Source organism: Dermochelys coriacea, chromosome 20, assembly GCF_009764565.3.
Source record: "Dermochelys coriacea isolate rDerCor1 chromosome 20, rDerCor1.pri.v4, whole genome shotgun sequence".
Classification (NCBI taxonomy): domain Eukaryota; kingdom Metazoa; phylum Chordata; order Testudines; family Dermochelyidae; genus Dermochelys; species Dermochelys coriacea.
In genome coordinates this window covers 6271162-6298164 of record NC_050087.2, presented here as the reverse complement: position 1 = coordinate 6298164, position 27003 = coordinate 6271162, and the positions used below count along the sequence as shown (strand labels likewise).

Sequence of the window (27003 nt, the reverse complement as noted above, 5' to 3'; positions counted from 1 at the left end):
CACTGAGCAGGCTCCCCGGCACAGAGCTAGCACATCATATGCTGCTTCTGCTACCCCTTTGACCTAGGGAAGTAGATTGTGAGTTCTAGTCTCAGCTTTTCCCACTTCCTGATGCTAACAATTGCCTCCAAGGTTGTTGGGTTGGGACCTAGCAAGCCATTTAACAGACGCTCTTCATATGTTGCCCTTGAGCGATGATTTGTATTTATTTATTTTTTAATCTGGAGAACATCTCTCTTCGTGAACGGTTTCAGAGTCGCAGCCGTGTTAGTCTGTGTTCGCAAAAAATAAAAGGAGGACTTGTGCACCTTAGAGACTAAGAAATTTATTTGAGCATAAGTGAGGTAGGTGGGGAAGTGGGATACCAGGAGGAAGCATGAGCAGGAGCGCGCGAGAGGGCAGGGCTCCTGCCTCATACTGAGAAAGAGGGACGATCAGCGAGTTATCTCAAGTGCCTATACACAAATGCAAGGAGTCTGGGAAACAAGCAGGGAGAACTGGAAGTCCTGGCACAATCAAGGAATTATGATGTGATTGGAATAACAGAGACTTGGTGGGATAACTCACATGACTGGAGTACTGTCATGGATGGATATAAACTGTTCAGGAAGGACAGGCAAGGCAGAAAAGGTGGGGGAGTTGCACTGTATGTAAGGGAGCAGTATGACTGCTCAGAGCTCAAATATGAAACTGCAGAAAAACCTGAGAGTCTCTGGATTAAGTTTAGAAGTGTGAGCAACAAGGGTGATGTCGTGGTGGGAGTCTGCTATAGACCACCGGACCAGGGGGATGAGGTGGACGAGGCTTTCTTCTGGCAACTCACAGAAGTTACTAGATCGCAGGCCCTGGTTCTCATGGGAGACTTCAATCACCCTGATATCTGCTGGGAGAGCAATACAGCGGTGCACAGACAATCCAGGAAGTTTTTGGAAAGTGTAGGGGACAATTTCCTGGTGCAAGTGCTGGAGGAACCAACTAGGGGCAGAGCTCTTCTTGACTTGCTGCTCACAAATCGGGAAGAATTAGTAGGGGAAGCAAAAGTGGATGGGAACCTGGGAGGCAGTGACCATGAGATGGTCGAGTTCAGGATCCTGACACAGGGAAGAAAGGATAGCAGCAGAATACCGTCCCTGGACTTCAGAAAAGCAGACTTTGACTCCCTCAGGGAACTGATGGGCAGGATCCCCTGGGAGAATAACATCAGGGGGAAAGGAGTCCAGGAGAGCTGGGTGTATTTTAAAGAAACCTCATTGAGGTTACAGGGACAAACCATCCCGATGTGTAGAAAGAATAGCAAATACGGCAGGCGACCAGCTTGGCTTAACAGTGAAATCCTTGCTGATCTTAAAAACAAAAAAGAAGCTTACAAGAAGTGGAAGATTGGACAAATGACCAGGGAAGAGTATAAAAATATTGCTCAGGCATGCAGGAGTGAAATCAGGAAGGCCAAATCACAACTGGAGTTGCAGCTAGCAAGGGATGTTAAGAGTAACAAGAAGGGTTTCTTCAGGTATGTTAGCAACAAGAAGAAAGTCAAGGAAAGTGTGGACCCCTTACTGAATGAGGGAGGCAAACTAGTGAGAGAAGATGTGGAAAAAGCTAATGTACTCAATGCTTTTTTTGCCTCGGTCTTCACGAACAAGGTCAGCTCCCAGACTGCTGCACTGGGCAGCACAGCATGGGGAGGAGGTGACCAGCCCTCTGTGGAGAAAGAAGTGGTTCAGGACTATTTAGAAAAGCTGAACGAGCATAAGTCCCTGGGGCCGGATGCGCTGCATCTGAGAGTGCTAAAGGAGTTGGCGGATGTGATTGCAGAGCCATTGGCCATTATCTTTGAAAACTCATGGTGATCGGGGGAAGTCCTGGACGACTGGAAAAAGGCTAATGTAGTGCCCATCTTTAAAAAAGGGAAGAAGGAGGATCCTGGGAACTACAGGCCAGTCAGTCTCACCTCAGTCCCTGGAAAAATCATGGAGCAGGTCCTCAAGGAATCAATTCTGAAGCACTTAGAGCAGAGGAAAGTAATCAGGAACAGTCAGCATGGATTCACCAAGGGCAAGTCATGCCTGACTAATCTAATTGCCTTCTATGACGAGATAACTGGCTGTGTGGATGAGGGGAAAGCAGTGGACGTGTTGTTCCTTGACTTTAGCAAAGCTTTTGACACGGTCTCCCACAGTATTCTTGCCAGTAAGTTAAAGAAGTATGGGCTGGATGAATGGACTATAAGGTGGATAGAAAGTTGTCTAGATTGTCGGGCTCAACGGGTAGTGATCAATGGCTCCATGTCTAGTTGGCAGCCAGTATCAAGTGGAGTGCCCCAAGGGTCGGTCCTGGGGCCAGTTTTGTTCAATATCTTCATAAATGATCTGGAGGATGGTGTGGATTGCACCCTCAGCAAGTTTGCAGATGACACTAAACTGGGAGGAGAGGTAGATACGCTAGAGAGTAGGGATAGATACAGAGGGCCCTAGACAAATTAGAGGATTGGGCCAAAAGAAATCTGATGAGGTTCAACAAGGACAAGTGCAGACTCCTGCACATAGGACGGAAGAATCACATGCACCACTACAGACTAGGGACCGAATGGCTCAGCAGCAGTTCTGCAGAAAAGGACTTAGGGGTTACAGTGGATGAGAAGCTGGATATGAGTCAACAGTGTGCCCTTGTTGCCAAGAAGGCCAATGGCATTTTGGGATGTATAAGTAGGGGCATTGCCAGCAGATCGAGGAACGTGATCGTTCCCCTCTATTCGACATTGGTGAGGCCTCATCTGGAGTACTGTGTCCAGTTTTGGGCCCCACACTACAAGAAGGATGTGGAAAAATTGGAAAGAGTCCAGCGGAGGGCAACAAAAATGATTAGGGGACTAGAACACATGACTTATGAGGAGAGGCTGAGGGAACTCGGATTGTTTAGTCTGCAGAAGAGAAGAGTGAGGGGGGATTTGATAACTGCTTTCAACTACCTGAAAGGGGGTTCCAAAGAGGATGGATCTAGACTGTTCTCAGTGTTAGCAGATGACAGAACAAGGAGTAATGGTCTCAAGTTGCAGTGAGGGAGGTTTAGGTTGGATATTGGGAAAAACTTTTTCACTAGAAGGGTGGTGAAACACTGGAATGCATTACCTAGGGAGGTGGTGGAATCTCCTTCCTTAGAAGCTTTTAAGGTCAGGTTTGACAAAGCCCTGGCTGGGATGATTTAGTTGGGGATTGGTCCTGCTTTGAGCAGGGGGTTGGACTAGATGACCTCCTGAGGTCCCTTCCAACCCTGATATTCTATGATTCTATGATCAGCTTATGCTTAGTCTCTAAGGTGCCACAAGTACTCCTTTTCTTTTTTCTCTTAATGAACCTCTTTCTTTGCCGAGCCCGAGCCAATCGCTGGGGTTACCAAAGCCAATGCTGTAATGTCACATGCTGTGGATGGGCCCCAGCCAATGGCCCACTGAAATCAATGGAAAGACTCCAGCTGGCTTCACAGGCTCCAAGGGGTACCGTAAAGAGATGGCAGAAACCCAAGGGGACTGCTCGGGTCCTTGGCAGGGAACTTCCCAATCTGGGGGCTCTGTTGGTGCAAGCAGATCTTTATCACCCCCTAAGGCTGACCTGGGGACCCCTTGGCCGAGGGAAGTGGGCACCTCAGGCGTTGCCTGTTTCACTTCCCCACATGTAACTCCAAGCAGGGTTTCGCCTGTGGGTCTGTGTCCAAGGTGGGGGGAAGCCGTCAGGGCCGAGCCAGGCCTGTGGTGGTTCTGATGTCTTCCAGCAAGAGGCGCCGTCCAAATCGCCGGCTCCTATCAAACCATCTTCTCTGTGTAATGGATCAGGAATGCAGGCCCCCTCCCGCAGCCCCCTCCACCAGAGCGTTTATTTAATATCCTGAAAAAATTAAAATAACTTCTGTGGCCACTAACCCCCCCGCCCCCAAAAGACAAATAGAATAAAAGTGAGCTGAAAATGGAAGGGAAAGAAAATAGAACCCCAAAGAGGGGCTGGGATCCTTCCAAACCGGAGAGGCTGGGATTCGGGAGGGAATGTGAGCATGAAGGAGACACAAAGACGGACACACACACACAGAATGACACACACACACAGAAAGAGGGACAGGCAGACACAGGCGCATGGACATACGGAGATAGGCAGTTGGATATACACACGGAAAGACAGAGGGACACACAGAGAGATACAGACAGACACAAATGGCGATGATGGGTGCACACACGCACGCACGCACACACACACACGGAGGTAGATGGATTTGCATATACAGAGAGATGGACACACCCAGAGAAAGACACACACAGGCACATACCTGCGCATACATATAGACAGGTACAGGCACACACAGACAGACATAGCAGGATGCACACAGCTAGATGGACACACACATCAGACAGACAGACAGACAGACACACACACACACACACATCTTACAGCCCCATGGCAGGAATGTGCCAGTTGGGGGAGAAATGAAACAAATCTGCTGAAAAGAGAAAGACTGGGGGCAGTCATGTGTGTGAGAGAGAGAGAGACAGAGAGCATGGAGCCGTGTGGGTGTGTGTCTCGCAGGGACTGGTGTGTGAAAGCGCGGGCGTGGAAGGGATTCGGAGGCACGCATGTATAGGAGGATATGTGGGGATTTGATGGGTGTGTATTTACGAGGGGATGTGGGGCTTGGCTGGAAGTGGTTATATAGAAAGGCGTCTGTCTGCTTGTGGCCTTGTGAGAACAATCCTTCTAGCCAGCTGCCTACAAGCTCCCGCATTATCCCCTTGTGCCTCCCATGCAGCTGGATGCACCCCACACTTCTGTACATCCTCCCCCCCATCAGAGACACCCTCCCACATGTGCAGACCCCTCTGCCCACACACACAATGCCACACGCCCATCAACACGGTTGTCTCACGCACGCACCGTCAGTCTCTCTCATAGCATTGCTGAGCTCCCAATTAGACGAGCCCTTGGGGTGTTAAGATGCAAAAAGCCTGGTTCGTGGGGTGTCGCGGCTGCAGGCGGTCAGCAGCGGCCTGTGCCCTTGCAAAGTGGGAAAGATTCCTCCCCGCACGTGAGCAAACTAGGAAGTGCACATCTGAGGTGACACGTGCTGCCCAGCACAGCCTTAACTCTGACCCCATCACAGTGGACCTGAGAACAGCCTGTTTGTAAGGAAACCTGCCATTTAACCTCTGCTCACCCCAATGTCAAGGCAGGACTTCTAGCTACCCCACCCCCGTGATCTGCACAGCACTTGCTGCTGGTTGGTTGGCAGAGATCACAGTGGACTATCTATGCTGGGTATTTGTAAGGTCCTCCATTACCACAGTGACTCAATGCGCCACAGCCTTAGTGTATTTCTCTTCACAGTTCCCCTGTGAGGCAGGCCTGTGCTATTATTTCCATTGTACGGATGCGGAAACTGAGGCACGGAGTGGCTAAGTGATTTTCCCAAGATCACACAAGAAGTCTGTGGCGGAGCAGGGAGTTGACCCTACCGCTCCCACAACTGAAGCTAGTGCCTGGAAGTGCTAGAGCATGTCAAGGAGAGGTAGGGTGCTGCGATCACCCAAGCGGATGGGCTCAAATGGGGCAGACTTAAGGTGACATTAGCCATGCACCTTAATGTGGTTATGCTTCTGCTTTCCCAGTATTTGAGTTTGGGCAATTAGAAGGACAACCATTAACAGAGAGATTGCAAATGCTTTGGGGCCGGGACTGACTCTTCACTCTATGCCTTGACAGTGCCTCGCCCTGGCTGTAACTCTGCCTCTTCCCGGGTTTAACAGCATCTGAGAATTTGGGTAATTAAGGCCAGGATTTCCAGAACCGCAGAGCGGGAATCAGACCTCTGCATCCGCCAAGCCGCCTAAGCTCCTCTGCTCCAGAAAGCTGTGAAGAGCACAGGGTGAAGCTGAGTGAGACCCCACAGCCCCGGCTGCCCCACGTGGGGGGTGGGGGATATTTGCACGCTCACGGCCCTTATGTAGTTTTTCAAAAGCGGGTGGTGAGGGGGGCATGATCGAGGGGCACCTGGGGGAGTGAATAACTGGGAGCCATGGGGGGGTGTTGTGGGAACCCCTCTGAGAGCCCCCCAGGTATCAGCTCCCCCCTACTCCTGCACCCCACATCGCCTGTTTGGGGGCCAGAGGTGGAGGGGAGCTAGAGAGATGGAGTAGGGGATGGAGGGGGAGAGGGAAGGCGGGAGGTAGGCCGCAGAGCTGGTTAGGGGCGGGCGGGCTGGGGAGGGTGGGGGGCAGCAGCGGGGTGCTGGAGGCTCAGGCCGAAACGCAGCCGCGGCCCCTTTACGCGGCTCTCGCACGTGCGTCTCCCCACTCCCAGCCGGCCCCAGCGCGTCGCCGGGAGGCGCCGCTAGGGGGCGAGAGCGGGCGGAGCGGCGTGTCCTGAGCCGGCTTCCGTCGGGCTCTGAACCGGGCCCGGGAAAAGCCGGGGCTGGCGCCTGGTAACGGCTGAGGGGCCGGCGGCCTCCCGGTGCGCGTGGCCCGGCCGGGGGGCGCTGGGGCGGGAACGTGTCCCTCTCCGCGGGTCCACGGTCTGTGGTGGGACGGGGGAGGCGAATGGGACCCCTTGGGGGCACGTGCTCCCTTCTCCGTGGGCGGGGTAGGGAGATGCGGGGCGCTGAGTGTGGGGCAGGCTGGAGGGCGATGGGCTCGAATAGGACCCCGGACGCGGGGCTGCACGCCCCTCTCTGACCCGGCCCTGCCTTCTCCCCAGGGCCTGCAGCAGGATGTGCTCCCTGGCGCTGTTCCCGCCCCCGCCTGCCCCCGGAGATGTCACCCTGTACGAGTTTAACAACGCGCTGGTCTCCGGCCACGTCTATGAGACGCTCCCGCTCGCTTTCCAAGACCAGGCAAGTGCTGTCCGACCGAGGGGGCCAGCTGGGGGTCTCATAAGAAGGGCCATACTGGGTCAGCCCAAAGGTCTGTCCAGCCCAGTATCCTGTCCACCCACAGGTTTCAGAGCAGCAGCCGTGTTAGTCTGTATTCGCAAAAAGAAAAGGAGGACTTGTGGCACCTTAGAGACTAACACATTTATTTGAGCATAAGCTTTCGGGAGCTACAGCTCAAATGCATCCGATGAAGTGAGCTGTAGCTCGCGAAAGCTTATGCGCTAATAAATTTGTTAGTCTCTAAGGTGCCACAAGTCCTCCTTTTCTTTTTGCTGTCTACCCACAGTGGCCAGTGCCAGGTGCCCCAGAGGGAGCTGTCGAGGACTCGAACCCCAGATGGCACAGTTCGTTGTCTGACCGGAGAGAGACAGGCAACACCAGCAAGGTCCGAACACAAAGCTCTTTATTGAAGCGTGCACACAACAATAGAGAGCAGCCTGTCTCCGAAGAGAACTAGCTGCCTCTAAATAAAACTAATAGGTTTTTATAGACAGTCCCGTCGCGTCACAGATTTATTCGTAAAGCAGCCCACCCCTCCTCTATGTTAGTTAAAATCCTCTTTTTCTATTATGCATGCACTTCTACCCCCTTATTGTAGATAACTTTTTAGCAAATCATAATGCTTCACTAACTTTCTTATCGGTATGGGCGTGTCAAGGTTTCTTCCCCACTCTGAACTCTTGGGTACAGATGTGGGGACCTGCATGAAAACCTCCTAAGCTTGGGTTAAAACTTCCCCAAGATACAAACTATTTTACCTTTTGCCCTTGGACTTTCGCGGCCACCTCCAAATGTCTAACCGGGTTTTTTTATTAGGAAAGAGCCGTTTGGAAACGTCTTTCCGCCCAAAATCCTCACCAAAACCTTGCACCCCCCCTTCCTTCGGAGGTTTGGTTAAAAAAAAAAAAAAAAACCTCACCCATTTGCATAGGTGACCACAGACCCAAACCTTTGGATCTTAAGAACAATGAAAAAGCATTCAGTTTCTTAAAAGAAGAATTTTAATAGAAGAAAAGGTAAAAAGAATCATCTCTGTAAAATCAGGATGGTAAATACCTTACAGGGTAATTAGATTCAAAACATAGAGACTCCCTCTAGGCAAAACCTTAAGTTACAAAAAGACACAAAAACAGGAATATTCATTCTATTCAGCGCAGCTTATTTTCTCAGCCATTTAAAGAAATCATAATCTAACGCATATCTAGCTAGATTAATTACTAAGTTCTAAGACTCTATTCCTGTTCTGTCCCCGGCAAAAGCATTACCCAGACAGACACGCCCTTTGTCGTCCCCCCCCTGCTTTGAAAGTATCTTGTCTCCTCATTGGTCATTTTGGTCAGGTGCCAGCGAGGTAATCCTGGCTTCTTAACCTTTTACAGGTGAATGGGCTTTTCCTTTGGCAAGAAGGGATTTTAAAGGTGTTTACCCTTCCCTTTATATTTATGACAGGGTGCCAACCCGGAGATGAGGAGTTAAGAACAGACATAACACAAAAACAGGGAGTGGAAAACAGTGCCCCAGTATCTCAAGGACTGTTCCCAGTACATCTGGTACAAAAATGCAGGAATGCAGGCCTCCCCTTTTTTTTCACTCTCTGTAACTTAAACAAGTATTCCTTCATTCTATTTTCAGAGGCTTTCCCAGCAGCCTTTCTTGGCCTGACCCTGGTTCGGTTGGCATAACTGCTTCATGTTTAACTTTTCTCACCTAACAGAGTGAACCAAACAGGTAATGATCTAGTGATCTCTCTCCTGCCATCCATCTCCACCCTCTGACAAAGAGAGGCTAGGGACACCATTCCTTACCCATCCTGGCTAATAGCCATTAATGGACTTAACCTCCATGAATTTATCCATTTCTCTTTTAAACTCTGTTATATTCCTAGCCTTCCCAACCTCCTCAGGCAAGGAGTTCCACAGGTTGACTGTGCGCTGTGTGAAGAAGAACTTCCTTTTGTTTGTTTTAAACCTGCTACCCATTAATTTCATTTGGTGGCCCCTAGTTCTTATATTATGGGAACAAGTAAATAACTTTTCCTTGTTCACTTTCTCCACACCACTCATGATTTTATAGATCTCTATCATATCCCTCCTTAGTCTCCTCTTTTCCAAGCTGAAAAATCCTAACCTCTTTAATCTCTCCTCATATGGGACCCATTCCAAACCCCTAATCATTTTAGCTGTCCTTTTCTGAACCTTTTCTAATGCCAGTATATCTTTTTTGAGATGAGGAGACCATATCTGTACACAGTATTCAAGATGTGGGCGTACCATGGATTTATATAAGGGCAATAAGATATTCTCCGTCTTATTCTCTATCCCATTTTAATGATTCCTAACATCCTGTTTGATTTTTTTGACTGCCGCTGCACACTGCGTGGATGTCTTCAGACAAATATCCACGATGACTCCAAGATCTTTCTCCTGATTAGTTGTAGCTAAATTAGCCCCCGTACGTATGTATAGTTGGGGTTATTTTTTCCAATGTGCATTACTTTACATTTATCCACATTAAATTTCATTTGCCATTTTGTTGCCCAATCACTTAGTTTTGTGAGATCTTTTTGAAGTTCTTCACAGGCTGCTTTGGTCTTAACTATGTTGAGCAGTTTAGTATCATCTGCAAACTTTGTCATCTCACTGTTTACCCCTTTCTCCAGATCATTTATGAATAAATTGAATAGGATTGGTCCTCAGATTGACCCTTGGGGAACAGCACTAGTTACCCCTCTCCATTCTGAAAATTTACCCTTTGTTCCCTGTCTTTTTTAACCAGTTCTCAGTCCATGAAAGGATCTTCCCTCTTACCCCAAGACAACTTAATTTACGTAAGAGTCTTTGGTGGGGGACCTTGTCAAAGGCTTTCTGGAAATCTAAAGACACTATGTCCACTGGATCCCCCTTGTCCACATGTTTGTTGACCCCCTCAAAGAACTCTAATAGATTAGTAAGACATGATCTCCCTTTACAGAAACTATGTTGACTTTTGTGCAACAATTTATGTTCCTCTGTGTCTGACAATTTTATTATTTACTATTGTTTCAACTAATTTGCCTGGTATTGATGTTAGACTTACCGGTCTGTAATTGCTAGGATCACCTCTAGAGCCCTTCTTAAATATTGCCATTACATTAGCTATCTTCCAGTCACTGGGTACAGTAGCTGATTTAAAGAACAGGTTACAAATCATAGTTAATAGTTCCGCAATTTCACATTTGAGTTTTCAGAACTCTTGGGTGAACACCATCTGGATCCAGTGACTTGTTACTGTTAAGTTTCTCAATTAATTCCAAAACCTCCTCTAGTGACACTTCAATCTGTGACAATTCCTCAGATTTGTCACCTACAAAAGATGGCTCAGGTTTGGGAATCTCCCTAATATCCTCAGCCATGAAGACTGAAGCAAAGAATTCATTTAGTTTCTCCACAATGATTTTATCGTCTTTAAGTATCTCGATTGTCCAGGGGCCGCACTGGTTGTTTAGCAGGCTTCCTGCTTCTGATGTACTTAAAAAACATTTTATTACCTTTTGAGTTTTTGGCTAGCTGTTCTTCAAACTCCTTTTTGGCTTTTCTTATTACATTTTTACATTTAATTTGGCAGTGTTTATGCTCCTTTCTATTTACCTCACTAGGATTTGACTTCCACTTTTTAAAAGATGCCTTTTTGTCTCTCACTTCTTTTTTTTTTTTTTTTTTTTTTTTTTACATGATTGTTAAGCCACGGTGGCTCTTTTTTAGTTCTTTTACTGTGTTTTTTAATTTGGGGTATACGTTTAAGTTGAGCCTCTATTATGGGGTGTCTTTGAAAAGTGTCCATGCAGCTTGCAGGGATTTCACTCTAGTCACTGTACCTTTTCATTTCTGTTTAACTAACCTCCTCATTTTTGCATAGTTCCCCTTTCTGAAATTAAATGCCACAGTGTTGGGCTGTTGAGGTGTTCTGCCCACCACAGGAATGTTAAATGTTGTTATATTACGGTCACTATTTCCAAGTGGTTCTGTTATAGTTACCTCTTGGACTAGATCCTGTGCTCCACTCAGGACTAGCTCGAGAGTTGCCTCTCCCCTTGTGGGTTCCTGTACCAGCTGCTCCAAGAAGCAGTTGTTTAAAGTATCGAGAAATTTTATCTCTGCATTTCATCCTGAGGTGATATGTACCCAGTCAATATGGGGATAATTGAAATCCCCCACTATTATTGAGTTTTTTTTATTTTGATAGCCTCTCTAATCTCCCTTAGCATTTCATCATCACTATCGCTGTCCTGGTCAGGTGGAATTACTATCCATAGAGATTCTATGGCACATGTGGATTCATTTAAGATTTTTATTTCATTTGATTCTACATTTTCTTTCACATATAGTGCCACCTTCCCCCCCCGCCACGACCTGTTCTGTCCTTCCAATATATTTTGTACCCTGGAATATTTTGTCTCCTCCTCTTCCAGGGCTGGCCTCCAGCACAGGTTTCACCAGCTGCTTCTTGGCGACTCTGTCCCTCTGGGATGGGCCAGCTCTCCCCAGGGGCAGGTGAACCCGAAGGAGACCAGTGGACTGAACCCATCTGCTGCTCCAGACCAATGGACGGCCTGGCCTCTTTCACCAGGAGAGCTTGTCGCTGTTTTCTGGTGGAGCAGAACTATAACCCAGCAGAGCTTTGCAGCTCCATGTACGAGCTGGGGTTTAAGTAGATTGGAACAACAGGGAGCACTCGCCACACCAGCCAAGAAGAAGGGGAGCAGCCTGGGGGAGCGCTGCTTATTCAAGCCATGGAGGGAGGGGGCTTGCCCTTCTGGTCGTAGCAGAGGGGCATCTGTGCTTTCTCCCAGGTCCCCCCTACTTTAACCCCTGAGCAGGAGGCATTGTTGTCCCTGAAGGACTTTGATGCATGGAAGAGAGAACTGCCAATCTTAAACCCTCAGAACCGTATTGTGTCACTCGTTCCTTGTACTGCCACATCCATCTTTTTGTGTCCACCTTTGTCGCTTTCCTTATACTTGGATTTTAAGTTTCTGGGGGCAGGGACTGTCTCTTTGTTCTGTGCTCACAAGTTATCTAGGAGAGTGGGTCCTTGTCCCCAAGTGCAGGTCCTCAACCTGCTTTCTTGATACTTGAAGATGAGGGAGACTTTGGCTTCTGGCACTTTCCATCTAGCACCAAATTCACAAACTGAAGAAAAAAAAAACCCCAAAGAACTTCAAAACCTTTTTTTAATTAATCAACATTTTGACAATTTGTAGCAGCCGCTGTGCCTCCTGGCCCAGTTTCTTTCTGTTTCCTTTCCTATGTGACCTTCTCCTTTTCAGGAATATAGTCAGTTGCCTCCCAATTGCTTATTTCCCCACCTGTAGCTATAATTATGGTGCTGCTTAGCTGGCAATGGAAGCTGGTTTCTGATGCATGAGTTGTGATCAGCTAGCGCTCACATTGTTAATATGTTCTCCTAGCATATTGCTTACATCAAGTTAAGAATATATCCTTCAGCTCAAGTTGTTCATTACTTAGAGGATAAGCTTCATCTTTTTGTTCTGTGTTTGTATAGTGCTGAACGCAGTGGGTCTTGATTAATAACTGGGGTTCCAATACAAATAAGATTCAACTTCTTTGCTCCTTCATCACGTATAGATGCTGCTTTTTCACAACATGAATTTAGAATGTCTGGCAGGTGCCAGTCCTGGAGACTGACTCCTTTGTTTACGCACAGAACAGATACAGTCGGGCACAACATGGCAAGCATTCCCTCTGTGCTGCCCCTGCCAATGTACCTCAGCCCTGATCTGAACCAGCCTCTTATTTCTATTTCCAATGAGCCCTTGGCGTCTTTGCTGAGGTTGCTCACAAGAGGGATCACTTGCCTGGTGGTTTTTGTGATTATAAATATTTATTCTTTTGCATAATGGCCACAATGTGCTAAATGCCTTGCAGACCCGTGAGAAGGCATATTTCTTGGAGCTTACAGACCCTTGAACTGCACTGACATCTGCCAGCTTGTTACATGCAAGCTGCCCAATGATTGGAGAGTGGTAGCAGCTTTCAGCTGCTCTTTGGAAATGGTGGCTTGGAAGTGATTGGTTCCGTATCCTGTTCCCAAACCCCTCAGCCATTGGTCCTCAGATCAAGCCATTTCACTGGAGTCTGTTTGATTGACTGTTGGTTTTTGTACTTGCAGTTGGCTGATCTGCCTGTCCTAACCATCCCCAAGGAAACTCTGAAAGCTCACAGCCGGCTGGAGCATAGCACAAAACCCGCCTTCATCCACCACCAGGAGACCCTCTGGAAGAGATGTCTCAATGCATGGTGAGTAAGTGTATGCATGCTCTGAACAGAAAGCAAAGAGGCAGCTGTCACTTATTAAGATTGCAAGCTTTTTGGGGCAGGAACCATCTCTTTAAGTATTTGTACAGTGCTTAGCACAGTGAGTCCCTGATCTTTGAGTGGGTACCTGTAGGCACTGCCATAACACAGATGATAATAATTAATAATCTGGGGTTGGTATGTTGGAGACTGAGAGGTGACTGTTCCTCAGATAACCCTGACTGTGCTGGCTGGCATTCAGAATTAAAATTGTGTCTCATTTCAGTTCCCTATGCTGGCCTTCTATAGCTCTGCTGGCCTGACCACGCCCATCCTGAAATTCTCCTTTCCGCTCTCGTTTGCAATCAGTGGAAGAAAAGCCTGTGCTGTCCTAAGGACAGGTACAGTGCTGCTCGAGATGGGAAGGGGTTCTGAACCCTAGACTCTTCTGCAATTTCCAAGGGTGGGTGCATGACACTTGGAAACTGGGAAATGAGGTTGGTCATTTTTTTTGTCCTGAGGTTAACAGGCAGCTCTGTGCAGCTGGAAAGCAGGTCATAAGCAAATCAGGTAGCAGGTTTGCCTGGTATAAACTGACAATTTCCAACAGGTGGGAGGCAAAGGGGTTGGGGGTATTGGATATTGGACCAGGTTGGTGGGAGAGAACCAGCAGTTGAAAGGAGGAAGTCCAGAGTTGGTGGCTTTTGCTGAGGGAGGAGTTGCAGTAAGGTGAAGCAGAGCGAACAAGGTGGGGTCGCAGAGAGATTGCGGGCAGCTCTGAAAACAACTTGAAGCCCTGTTTAGAGTCTGGCTCTTGGATACTGTGTCCTGTTGTTCATGCCAGAACGTCTTGCTTACCTACTTACGTGGCTACGGAGAGGGTACCTCAGTAGGGATGGACTGTTTATATAAGGTATGTTACTGTAGTATCTGCTTGCCTCACAGGTTTTAAGGGATTTATCTCTCTCTCTACTCCCCCAAGTGAGGCAGGGCAGTGCTGTTATCCCCATTGCACAGATGGGGAACTGAGGCACAGAGAGACTAAGTGATTTGCCCACAGCCACGTGGGAAGTATGTGGTGTAGCAGGGAATTGAACCTGAATCTCCCACGTCCCATGCTAGTGACCTCCATTGCTGGGGGAAGAGCTACTCCCTACTCCTGCTGTCTAGCTTAAACCTGTAGCCCTGTGATATGTAGGAGACTCACAGAGTTTTCTGTCTACAGGCGCGATGTGGGAATGTGTGGGGTGCTTAACGAGATAGCAAACGCGGAGGAGGCAGGTGAGTCTGACTGTTAAGAGAGCAGCCCTGGCTACATGTTGTGAAGGAATTAGGTAGCTGTCTCCTAAATCTTTTCATGTCTTGATCCCTCCAGTCCCTTTAGTCCCTGTCTCCTCGGTCTCTGCTGCTCCCCCGCCCATTCTCTGGACCCCTTTCTGCGTCCTGTCCCGCCCCACCTCCCTGTGGCTCCTCTCTCGGTTACGTGAGTTAGTGAGGAAAGGATTGTAGTGCTGAGCGGGTCAGCTGGAGTTTGTGGGGATCGGGCTGACTTCTTCTGAAACAGCTGAAGCTTAATATGAGATTAAAGCCGCCGCTCCATCCTTTCCTCTCCATCAGTGCCTAGAGTCACTGTAGGACATAGAGGGAGCTGCTGCTGCTGCCACCGCAACAAAAGCTTAAAGCAAAACCTTTCTGCTTATTTCACAGAGGGGAAATAAAACCCAACCAGTGTCATCCACTGCACGGAACCTGAAATAACAACCCAACCCATAATGAGAGAGCAGTGGGAGATTGCGGTACAGACATGTCCTGTCTGACGCAGTCTCTGGGGGAGTGCTGTTGGATCATGCTAGCTCAGTGCTGCTCCCAGGGACACTAGGCTAATGATGTCTGGTTACTGTTGTGTTTAAAATCACATTTGCAGAGTTACATGCTGAGCCTATAAACTACAGGTGGCATGTTGTTTTCAAATGCACATCCACAGCCATAGAACACCATAGTGTTTCCCACTCTGAAGGATCCCAAAAAGCTCTGTGTAGGAATAGCTCCCCTGCCTGGAATAGCTGAGTAAATAACCTAGAGATTGCCTTGCTGGTTATTTAATGGTGGTCCTAGTTCTGTATCTTGCTCCCAAAAGAGCCAAGGACCAGATGCTTCAGACAGAGGTGCAAGAAATCCTCTATGGGATACCTTGCCCCCCAGGGAAAGTTTCTTCCTGAGTCCTACTAGGTAGAAGTTGGCTTAATCCCTGAAGCAGGAGGGTTTAGATCTCTGTCAAAACACCTGGGCTTTGGTGGTGCTGTTTTCAGTCCTTACTGTTATAACTCTGGTGGTTATTTGTAGAAACCTCTAATCCGTCTTTGAATCTTGCCAGCTCTCAGCCTCAGTGACATATTGTGGCAGAGTGTTCCACATGCTGTCCTCCAATCACAGTTAACATCTTCTTTCTGATTCTGATTTGTCACTTTTAAATTTGCCGTCTTTCAGTTTTGTTAAATCAATAAATCACTTTCCGTGCACCTCACTCTCCACAATTCCCATCTGATTTCAGCGGACTCATAGCACTTCACTGGGATTTACCACACTGTCTGTTGCAAAAGTTTGGCCTGTTCCTCCTCACTGCTGTGTGCTGCATTTCCATGGCACTTTGGGATCCTTTGGGCAAGGCCAGAGCTACAGAAATAGATGGGATTATTTATTAAATCCAATAATGGTCCATGAGATGCAGACAATACACATGACAGTCCTTAAGTTTCCAAGTTAACTGCAGTCTGTGTATCCTTCTTCACTTCTGGCTTGGAAAATCACAATTCCAGAAGGATTGACGACTCTCTTCTCTTTTCCTTCCCGTTCTTATATCCCTCTCTTTCCTCCTAGATCTCCAGTGGATGAAAACAGGATCACGCTGGACTTTGGCTCTGTGCCACTGGGTCTCCTCTCTCCACGGCTCCCTATTTCCCCATTTGTCAGTGAGTACTGTGAAGAATGAATCTATCCCTAACTATTACTGGTGCCTGGTCTGCACTAGGAAATTACCTTGGTATAACTGTTGCTCATGGGGTGTGGAAAATCCACATCCCTGAGCGACACAGTTAAACTGACCTAACCGCTGGTGTAGACCCTGTCAACCTAGCTACCTCCTCTTGGGAAGGTGGAGTACCTATGCAGATAGGAGAACCCCTCCCATTGGTGTAGGTAGTGTATTCACTGGACCAGTTGCGCTGCTGCAGCGTTTAAGTGTAGAGAAGTCCTGAGTGTCATGGAAATGCTGGCAGATGTGGCACATCTTGTGATGTAGTGCAGCTAACAAGCAGCTAACAAGAGGGTGGAGGGTCTGTATGTTTCCATGACTCTGAAGTTCAGTCTCTAACACGGTGTAACATTGGACCAGCTGGGCAGGAATATAAATGTTGTTCATCCTATTGTATTGCAATTAAACTAGGTGGCCTCATGTCCATTTGTGGACTGGGTCCATCCTGTTGCCTTCCAGCAGCATGAGAAGTACAATACAGGCATCAAGGAAGCTGGTCTGCTTGCCCAAATTAAAAATGATGCTTTGAACTTGCAGCACTTTTCACTTAGGTGGGTTGGTATCATTATAGATGGGGGAAACTGAAGCAGAGAGAGGGCAAGTAGCTTGTGCCTATGAAGCTTCGTGAGTCAGTGGGAATAAGAACACAGGTTGCCTGATTCTCAGCCCAGTCCACTAGGCCACAGCTGTCTCCAGGATCCCCTCGACACACAGAAAACTCAGGAGTCCCCAATCTCTGAATTCATTGCAAGGGGACAATGATCATAACTGATCAAAGACCAATCGATGCAGACATCCTGCCACTCAGAGGATGGCAAATACCTCAGGCAGAATCAGTCTGGTAACTGGCATTTTGGCCTAAGGTATGTGTATTTACAAAGGGTGTCACGTCCAAGTTCACATGTCCAAATTCAGCACCGAGTACAAATGTGGGGCCACCTCAAAGTAATTAAACGAGCAGGATCTGCAAGTTGAGAAGCAGAGTGATGCAGTGAACAGAGTACTGGACTGGGACTTGGTGAGCAGGATTCTGTTTCTGGCTCTTACTGACCTGCTTGGCCAAGTCACTGATCCACCCCATGCCTCTGTTCCGCCACCCCTTTGTCTATTTAGATTGCAAGTTATTTAGAATAGGGATTGTGAATCTCCATAATAGAACCCCAAATTCAGCTGACTACTGTAATAAAATAATTAATAGTAAGTTGCCATTTTTAAAACTCAAGACGGTTAAAATCTTCTTTTTGATAGTGGCTGGGATTTCCAAAGGGACCTACTGGAGTTAGGCACTCAACCTTGTTGCAAATCAGTGGGTGCCCGTCTGCAAGTCCAAGCCATAATGTATTGCTCTAATGCTGGCTTGGCTGGGCACTCCAAGTCTGCCTACACTGCACTCAGGAAGTGTGACTGCAGCAAATGTAGTGTGGCTAGCTAGTTCAAAACTAGCTTGAGTAACAATAGCAGTGAAGCTGCAACAGCAGGGCTGATTGCAGGAGCTAGCCCCATGTACTGCTGCTGTTACTCATATGTCTATGTGCTGCAGTCATACCTCCCAATTGCAGTGTAGAGACAGTCTCTGAATGTTCTTTCTGTCTGGGGAAGGAGAACAACTGGGTACTGAAAAGCAAGGGTTAAATATGGCAGAATATTCCAGAGGAACTGTTGAGGATGTATATAAGGTGGGTGAGAACGTGAAAACCACTTAACTGATAACTGTAACTCCCATCAACTTCTTGTGGCTCTGATACCCACTCCACAGGCAGCTGCCGCCTTCTCTGTGCAGTTTGCCAGATCTGCCACTGATGTGTTAATTCTTTTTTCATCTGTCTTTAAGCTATGCAGCGAAGACATGATTGCGGAGTTCTCCCAGGCGGTGGACTGGTAAGTTCTGCACATTGAGGCTCTGCAACGTGTGTGTGTGTCTGGCTGGGCTTTTATAAGGGTGCCCATTGTGGTGGGAACTAAATGCCTGCAGTTTACAGAGAGGAGGAATAGTGCAGTGATGAGTGATTTTTGCCTGAGACTTGGGAGACCCAGGTTCGACTCCCTGCTTTGCTTTGGGCAGGTCACTTTGTCTGCCTCAGTTCTCCATCTGTAAAATGGGGTTAGTGGCACTGTGTGAAAGATGGTGAGCTGCTTGGATACTACGGCAATGAGGACTTTAGATGATCACTTAACTCATAGCCATGCTTTTAATCCATGGATCTCTAAGTGCTTTGTGCAGGAGATCAGGATCATTAGCCCACATTACAGATTGAAAAATCGAGGAAGAAATTACTTGCCCAAGGTCACTCAGCAGTGGCAGGAGTAGAACCCAGGTCTCCAAAGTCCTAGCCCAGTGTTCTGGCCACCGAGCCACAATGCCTGTGTAGAGTTACTCTCTCTTGCGGTTTCAATTTGATCCTACTTCTGCTCCAAACAGGAGTCTTGGTTGCTGTGCACCTCAGGAAATGTTAAATCTAACCTCCTGCCACCTGCGTGGTGTTATCCCTGTGGTATGTGTGAGGCCCAGAGATGGAGTGATGTGCCCAAGGTCACGCAGTCAGTGGCACAGTTCCAGCCTCTCTCCCTTAAACTAATAAGTATTTTCTGGGAACTGGAGGGATTTGATAATTGGAGAGAGTCCAGCGGAGGCAGTGAAAATGATTAGGGGGCTGGGGCACATGACTTATGAGGGGGGCTGAGGGAACTGGGCTTATTTGGTCTGCAGAAGAGAAGAGTGAGAGGGGATTTGATAGCAGCCTTCAACTACCTAAAGGGAGGTTCCAAAGAGGATGGAGCTCGGCTGTTCTCAGTGGTGGCAGGTGACAGAACAAGGAGTAATGGTTTCAAGTGGCAGTGGGGGAGGTCTAGGTTGGATATGAGGAAACACTATTTCACTAGGAGGGTGGTGAAGCATTGGAATGGGTTACCTAGGGAGGTGGTGCATTCTCCATCCTTAGAGCTTTTTAAGGCCCGGCTTGACAAAGGCCTGGCTGGGATGATTTAGTCGTGGTTGGCCCTGCTGTGAGCAGGGGGTTGGACTAGATGACCTCCAGAGGTCTCTTCCAACTCTAATATTCTGTGATAGCAGAAGGCCAGGCAGGACCACAGACTCTGAAAAGTGCCTAAGTTAGACAGACCCTGTAGTCCTGTGTTTATTCCCAAGGGCTTCTGGATCCACCTTACTCCCTTTACAAGTCAGGGAGAGAACTTTCCAAATGTTCCAAACTTTCCAATGCTGCATACTCCACCTGGGCTCTTGGTATTGTCCTGGGTTCTCTCTGCCACCACTGGTATGAGAAAGTGGGACTTGGCCCCAGCCTGCCCTCCTGTGGCTGTGTCATCCCTTGCAGGTCTAAGGGGAATCAACAGTCGTCTTGTGTCCATGAAGCCAGTAGATCAGACTTGCAGCCTGTGGGAGTCTGTCTTCAGGCCTGTTCAGTTTTGTGCACAGTCCAGTCGTACACACTGGGCACTGCTGGAGACAGAATATAGGCCTCGGTGTTCCAGCACTCTGATTCAGAAAGGCATTCTCCAGGATATTGCTGTATTTGACATGGCGCTCTTCGTCCTGTCATCTCTCAAGCTCTGTGTATGCTGTCGGTGGTACTTATCTGGCCCCCACTCAGTATCTGAGAATCTCACAATCTTAGACCAACTGAATTCTCAAAGGTTACTCCTCCTGGGAAGGATGAAAGTTTGAGGAGACCTTGCTGGGGTTTGAACCTGTCTTTGAACCTGATGCTTCGCCTTTTCTAAGCCATCCCTTACTGTCTTTGCTATCGGGCAATCCTGCTTTGCATCTCAGCCTGTCAGACCCTTGTGGCTGTGTAACACAGTGTGATCCCTTCTCTCTTGCTCATTGTTTTTCCAGGGCTGGCTGCTCCATCCGGGCTTTTGCCTGGCACCCTCACTCCAGCAAGTTTGCAGTGGCCCTTTTGGACGACTCTATCCGAGTTTACAACACAAACAGGTGAGGAATGTCAGGTTGCCCGTACTGCCACTGGCAGAGTAAAGACCCACTGAGGCTGCAAACCTTTTGTGATGGCGAGGGCTCATGCAGAGAGGTACGGACACCTCCATTGCTGCTACAAAGACCTCTATGGATCCCTGTTTTTGGGGTCTGGGAGCCTGACCAGTGCTTTGCTGGCCAAGCTTGGGAAAGGGAGGTGCAGCCCCAGTTGTCTCCAGTCCTTCCTTCCTGCCATACCTTGCAGGGACAGGAATCTGGAGCTGTGTCTGAGTCTGCCTTTGTCCGATATCTCTTGGCAGGGTCATGCCCACAGGACCGTGAGGCAAGGCTCTGAGCCTTCCTGCTGCAGGAGTCCCCGTGCATAAAGTTTGCAGCTCCGCGCAGCATCCAGACAGGCTATCGCCTGCTCCTGAACCCTTGATTCAGGGTTCTGAGCTGACTCTCATGTTCTTGCTAGTGCATACGAAGACTGAGGTTGGTTTCAGGTTTGTTGTGGGCCCTGTGGAAGCTGCAAACTGATGTCCTCAGCGAGAGGGGAGTGTGCACCCTGTGTTTTGGACCTCTGTAGCAGCACAGTTGTTGTCAGACTTTTCTCTAGTTCAGCAGGTCAGGTTCCTAGAATTACACTGTCAGTGCGAGGCTCTTCTGCACTGGAGCCTGTTAAGACCTTGGTGGTTGCAGCCAGTGTCTTTGTTCTGAGCATGAGGCTAAGGAGATTCCCTAGGAAGTTCCCTTCTTCCCTCTCAAGTGCCTTCAGGCCTCCAGGCTCCTTACACAGCCTCGAGAGCCCTTATGCTCTGCGCTGACACTAAGGGAGAGAAGGTGGTGCCCTGGGGTAGTTCCTCAGCACCAAGACAGTGAAGACAGTTCCAGTGAAGGCACTTCAGCTCTGGGTCTCTTGGCACCAAATGCCACCATTCCAAATGCTTCTCCAGTATGTCCCAAAGACTCTGCATCCCCTCCTCCCTTTCCTCCCCTCTGTAACCCACCTCTGATCCTGAGCTAGCCACTCCTTCCATCACACACTCGTCTTTAGCTCTTGGCAGGTTCTTTGTGTTCCCAGAATTTCTCACTCTGTAGCAGAAGTTCTTATCAGATGTTTAGTAAAATCTCCAGATCCTGTGGCCAGCCTACTTCCAGTTTTCTCTCTGTTTCCCCCCTCTGTTGATCCAGGCCATCCCATCGGAAGGAAAACAGCACTCGCTGTGCATAGTGGGGAAAGGTGGAATGACACTGCAGCTGGGTGATGTCCACTGTCAGCAAGGCCTGGCCCTTGAGGGTTAGTGACAGGAGCCAAAGTGTCAGATAAGTGGCTGAGCAGAAAACCCCCCAGCTTGGGGTTCAGACCAGTCCTGTTACTGAGGAAGTCCCATGGGGGTCCTTCTCCCAGCTCCTCATACAAACCTTTCTTCTGAGCACCTGTGGAAGGGGCGTGTTGGGGCCCAGCACTGACCCCATGTTTCTTGGAGAGCAGGTATGCTCCTGCAGTCTCTTGAAGCCAGCATAGCTCCTCTGGCATGGAGGCCTCCTCTAGACCAAGGCCCAGAATTGTTAATAGCGCATCTATCACCTCGCCAAGCTAAGCAGCAGCTGTCAGTAAGGGCTGATCCATTCGTCTTCAGGTTAACACTTAAGAAATCCATATTCACGTCACTAGGTGGCTGGGCTAAGCAATATTACTCTCGTCTCGTGCTGCCTGGAGTTTGTCCCTCTTCCCCTGTGATGGGTCAGCAGGCAGAGCAGGTTCAGACTGTCTCCCACTGGCCTGCGAGAGGCTTAGTTAAGGGAGCTCTCTCGCTTTTTTCCCCTTGGGCATCCATTGAATTTCGTCTCTCCTGCAGGTCTCCCCACTCTCCAAGTGGGTCCCAGCTGGCAAGTAAAGGCATCCTTAAAAGAAGACTTTCCCAGCTCCTTCTGAAATGTGGCCGGCGTTCTCCACAGGCTGCATCCCCTGGCTGGGCTTTCTTGCCAGCCTGTGCCAAATCACACCCAATAACTGCTGGGCCTAGGCTGCCGGCAGCACCGGGCGCGCCGCTTAAACAAACTAGGTGCGCTTCCATCTCTCTGTCCTCTTGAGCCTCTGAGTGTTGCAGCTCTTCACCCTGGGTGGTGATCTTCTCAGGTTCCCCCAGGCTTAGCAGTGTCAGGGCCTGGTCATTACTTCAGGGGACTCCACCAAAGAAAACCCAATGTCTTGCTGGAAGTGGGTTGGCGATTCAATACAGCTGCACTCCACTCAGTCAGTAGTGACCTGGCGTGGTGCTAGGAGGCGCTGTCTTCCAGAGTGGGCATAAAACTGCTCCTGGGTGATCTGTGAATTGGCTGCAAGTAGTTAGAACTTTTCCCAAAAATCAGTGTGTTCTGGTCGAATCCCCTGGGTATTCTCTACCTCCTGCACTGAGCTGGTGTGCAGTGCTATGACACAGCTGCTGCATCTCCCTCCTCCCTCACCCCAGAGGGGGCCATGTTTCAGTGGAATGTGTGCGGGTTCTGGGATCGTTTCTTTCTCTTTGGTTATACCCATTACCGCAATACCTGAGTGCCTCATAATCTACAATGTGTTTACCTTCAGAACTCCTGTAAGGCAGAGCAGTGCTATTACACCTATTGACAGAGGCACAGAGACCAAGTGTCTTGCCCAAGCTCTCACAGGAAGCCTATCTCAGAACAGCGAATCAAACCTATGTCTCTAGAGTCCAGTCTGGTGCCCTAACCCCTAGGCAATCGGTCCTCTCCATTTAGGAAAAAAGGTGCTATAGAAATAGAAGATTGTGTTAGATCTCATAGACCTATGCTATATGCACATCCCGGGCAGAGTATCTGGAGCTGATGACTGGGCAGAGGCAGATACCGGAGGAGCCGGTTACCTTGCTGCTGCTGTGAATGCTGCCTTTGTCTCCACGTCACACCCCTTTCTCCTCTCTTGCAGCACGACGGTCCCCATCCTGAAACACCGCTTGCAGAGGAATGTGGCTTCAATGGCGTGGAAGCCACTGTGTGCATCCATCCTCGCCGTGGCATGCCAGAGCTGTGTCTTGGTTTGGCACTTGGATCCTACTTCCCTTTCCACCAGGTAACCAGCCACCTGGAGATATGGTCGTGCCCCTGTGGTCTCTTCCCATGTTGCTGGCATCTCTGTGCTGGCAAGGAGGCTGCCTCTAAAGCCGGGGCCAGAATCCCATGTGTCTAGTGTGGTTATAGCGCACCCATTACTTGGCAAGCAGAACAGCATGTGTCATTAAAAGCCCAGTTAAGTGGCATTTGGATCAACGCCACCTACCCATCAACAAGCCACCTGACGCAGACAGATGTGGCTATGTGTCCCCTGGAAATAAGCAGCTGCTGCCAGCCTCCCTGGAATATGTCATAGCAGTTTGGCCCCTACTAGCAAGGTCTCTCTCTCTGCTCTCCTTCAGGCCTTCCTCTGGCTGCGCCCAGGTGCTTGCCTACCCCGGTCACAGTCCCGTCACCAGCCTGGCATGGGCCCCCAGTGGAGAGATGCTGCTCTCGGCCTCGCCTGTTGATACAGCCATGCTCGTGAGTAAGGCGGGCCCTCCTACGTTTCTCTCCGCCTGTGTCCTCCTGTAGTGTGGGGAGTGGCTGGGGTGTCTCTACCACTCAGTGCTGGACGGAACAGCAAGACCAGCTGAACTCTCAACCACATGCCCTAGTAAATGTGTGTGACTGTTTCAAAGGGTTTCCACTAGTAACTGTGTGTCTAGTTGGTCATCCCCAAGGTTTGAACCTGCAACATCTGGGTCTAAAAGCAGGGGTTTCTACTGCCTGACCTACAGATCCAACTCCGCTAACTAAGAGGCAGTAGTGGGCTCACATCTCTGTGGCCCGGGCACTAGAGGGGGACAAGGATCTATATAGATACTAATGTAGGTCACATTAGCATTATTCCCTAGACCAGTGGGGCTCAAGGTAGCCTCATACTGCTAGTGTGCTGCAGAGGATTGGAAGGAACCTCCTGGGTCCTCAAGTCCAATCTCCTGCCATCACAGGCAACCCGTTGCCAGAGGTCTGTTGAAAGCCTGCTGGCGACATCGCTACCTTTCTAGTTTCCAGCTGCCAAACTCCAGTAAGACAGCTAAAAATACATTAAATTGGGTCCTGATCTTACTCTTCCATGTAGTTGCCCCAAGGACGCTGTGTGATGGAGAACGGGAGGGGGCCTCTGCAGTCACACCTGGCCCAGAGGTGCCCGGGAGTCAATCTCCGTATTAAGATGAGAGCCGGGCTTTGAGAATCTGAGCTCCCCCGCTCTAGACTGGCCTCTGTTTATAAAGACCCTGAGATTGAGTCCAAGTTTGCACAGAGGGTGATAGTGTCGCTGTAGGCCTGGGTTCGATTCCACCCAGCTCAGTTTTGCAGAAGTCGGACGCCTCTATTCAGAAACCTCGCACTGCAGCAGCAGGGAGCTGCAGATCGGGAATGAGCTCTGTCACCAAGTTTTCTAGGGCCCAGGTCAGGAATGAGGGGCACTGGCAATGCTGCTGCAAGGCATAGGAGGCAGGGAACCTGACAGGAATAGCAGGACAGTGGGTCAGGGTTAAGGGCCATTGGCAGCACTTTTGTGTGGGAGGTGCTTAGGACTGGAATAGCAAAGGGGCCATGGGTCAGGATTGAGGTACGTTGGGTAAAGAGTGCGCCTGGCTCAAGCTAGCTCTGTCTGTAAGCAATATCTGGACACCCTGATAGAATTTTAGGGCCAAAACCTCCTGGCCTTGGGGCAGCCTGTCTGCTGCTGTCTGCTGGCCCAGGAAGAAGCCCCAGGTTCAATTTCTAGATTCTGTGGCTTGCTTCCTGGGCCAGCAGGACCTGGGTGGTTTGGAGGCAGAATGCTTGAGTTTAGGCATGGGGCGAGCTGTGTGCCTATGGTCTTGTGACTGAAGGCCACTAAAGTTCATTCTTGTCCACATAAAGTTCAAATCTACTGTGTGCGATTCACAAAATCCAGAGGTTGTAGAGAGCTGCAGAATGGGAACTGGTCTCTGACATGACCAAAGGGACTAAAATACTGCTCTGACCGGGGGGAAACTAATCCCTCCTTGATGTGCTGCAAGGCTGAGGCCTCTACTGATGCTGTGATGGCTTAACATTGAAAACCGTGGCCGGTGTCTGTCATGCTCTTCCTGGCTTAGCAAGAGCCTGCCTGGAAGATAGCTGAACCAGCGAGCAGAGGGGCACAGATCCTTTCCAACTCCCAGCTGTGTATGGGTTGGAGGGAGACAGATTTGTTTTTCCAGTATGTTACCCTCATCTTCTCCCCCCCCACACTCTCCCTCTCTAGGTGTGGGACGTGTCCACGGAAAACTGTGTCCCGCTACAGTGGTTTGGAGGTGGTGGAGTCACTTACCTTGCTTGGTCACCTGATGGCAGCAAGGTGCTAGCAACCACACCCTCAGCAGTGTTCAGGTGAGGATGAGGCCTGCTTGGACCCATGGGAGCATGGTCCAGTGGTTAGAGCATGGGACTGGGAGTCAGGACTCTTGGGCTCTCTTCTCACCTTTGGACTGGGGCAAGTCACCTCCTTTCTCTGCATGTCTGCATCTTGATCTGTAAAATGGAGAGGATGTTATGGACCCATCTCAGAGGGGGTTGTCAGACTTCATCTGTAAAGTGCCTTGAGATGTGGGGGTGAAAGATAATAGAGAAGTTCTTCACTCTTCTACTGCAGGCAGGTGATATCTGGGTGACAGCATCTCTGAGCCCTCCATCACTGCAGGTTTTCTGGCTTCGGATTCCCATGGCTTTGCTGTGTCGGTCTGTCCCTCCCCTCCTTCCCAACCAGTAACATCTTCCCCTTGCCTAGCACCTGCCATCATCCAAGGGGCTCCAAAATGTTTTGCAAACTTTAGCAAAGTCTCACACTCCTCAAGGAAGCAGCTGCTCTGTGGCTTAGTTAGTCAGAGGCAGAACCCAGGAGCTGATACACCCCAATCGTCTGTGACGACTATGTTGTCTGCCTGTTGATGGCAGTTGTTTGGTCCCTCTCAGAGAAGCAGAACTGGATTAACCCTTGTCTCTCAATGGTCTTGGGTCTAACACAAGAATTGAAATAGAGATGCTGGAAATACAGTGAGTCTGCGCTCTCATTCACCTCGGCCTATGGTCTCTTCCAGGGTGTGGGAAGCTCAAATGTGGACGTGCGAGAGGTGGCCCACCATCAAGGGGCACTGCCAGGTATGTGGGGTGGAGGGTTGTTCTTGATTCTGCGCTAGTGAAGGGCAGAGCTCTGAGCGGATTGCTTTTGTGAGGGTTAAAGGACAAACAGCTGAACAGTGAGATCCTTCCCCCATCACTGCCCTGCTATGTACCAGGTACACAGGAGCAGATGCAGTGAGTCGTCCTGCCTTGACCATCACCCTCGTGCGGGGTGAGACTAGCTCTCTGCTTTTTTTTCCAGATTGGCTGGGCCCTTCCTGATGCAAAACTGGGAATTTGATCCAAATTGGGTTAGTGGGTTTTTGTTTTGTTTTTTGTGCAGACTCCCATCCTGTAGGGTAAGCACAGATAAGACCCATCAACCTCCAGCCCCCTGCTGTCACAGGCAACCCCTTGCCATAGGTCTGTGGAGCACCTGCTGGGGACATGGCTGCCTCTCCTTGTTTCCAGCAGTCAAGCTCCATTAAGTCAGCTAAAAATGCATTCACAGAAAGAACCTTGAGCTGGATCACTGTGGCGTAAGGCCAGTGCTTCATCCCCAGCATGCCAGACTTACTTCTGTCATGTGATGGAGTCTTCCCTTGTTGGGGTGGAGAGACTTTTCCTTACATGAGGGTAAAACGAAGTCCTCGATCTGTGCTCATAAATAC

The 27003-nt window shown here is 49.3% G+C and overlaps 1 protein-coding gene across 13 annotated transcripts in view; it reads left to right on the top strand.

Annotated features, from left to right (window-relative positions):
* Positions 1–6318: 6318 nt before the first annotated feature.
* Positions 6319–27003, top strand: part of AAAS (aladin WD repeat nucleoporin) — a 28907-nt gene continuing 8222 nt past the window's right edge. Inside the window, exons 1-12 of one of the 13 annotated variants that reach the window (XM_043506679.1) lie at positions 6324–6448; positions 6732–6867; positions 13075–13202; positions 14425–14480; positions 16077–16168; positions 18062–18108; positions 20084–20182; positions 22024–22230; positions 23112–23255; positions 23599–23719; positions 25479–25603; positions 26311–26371. In XM_043506679.1, coding sequence (XP_043362614.1) covers positions 6745–6867; positions 13075–13202; positions 14425–14480; positions 16077–16168; positions 18062–18108; positions 20084–20182; positions 22024–22230; positions 23112–23255; positions 23599–23719; positions 25479–25603; positions 26311–26371 — 1203 coding nt within the window. In that variant the 5' untranslated portion in view covers positions 6324–6448; positions 6732–6744. Of the gene's footprint in view, positions 6489–6731; positions 6868–13074; positions 13203–14424; positions 14481–16076; positions 16169–18061; positions 18109–20083; positions 20183–22023; positions 22231–23111; positions 23256–23598; positions 23720–25478; positions 25604–26310; positions 26372–27003 lie in introns of all 13 variants that reach the window. The other 12 variants (XR_006278365.1, XM_043506678.1, XM_043506681.1 and 9 more) reach the window with 12 other exon arrangements.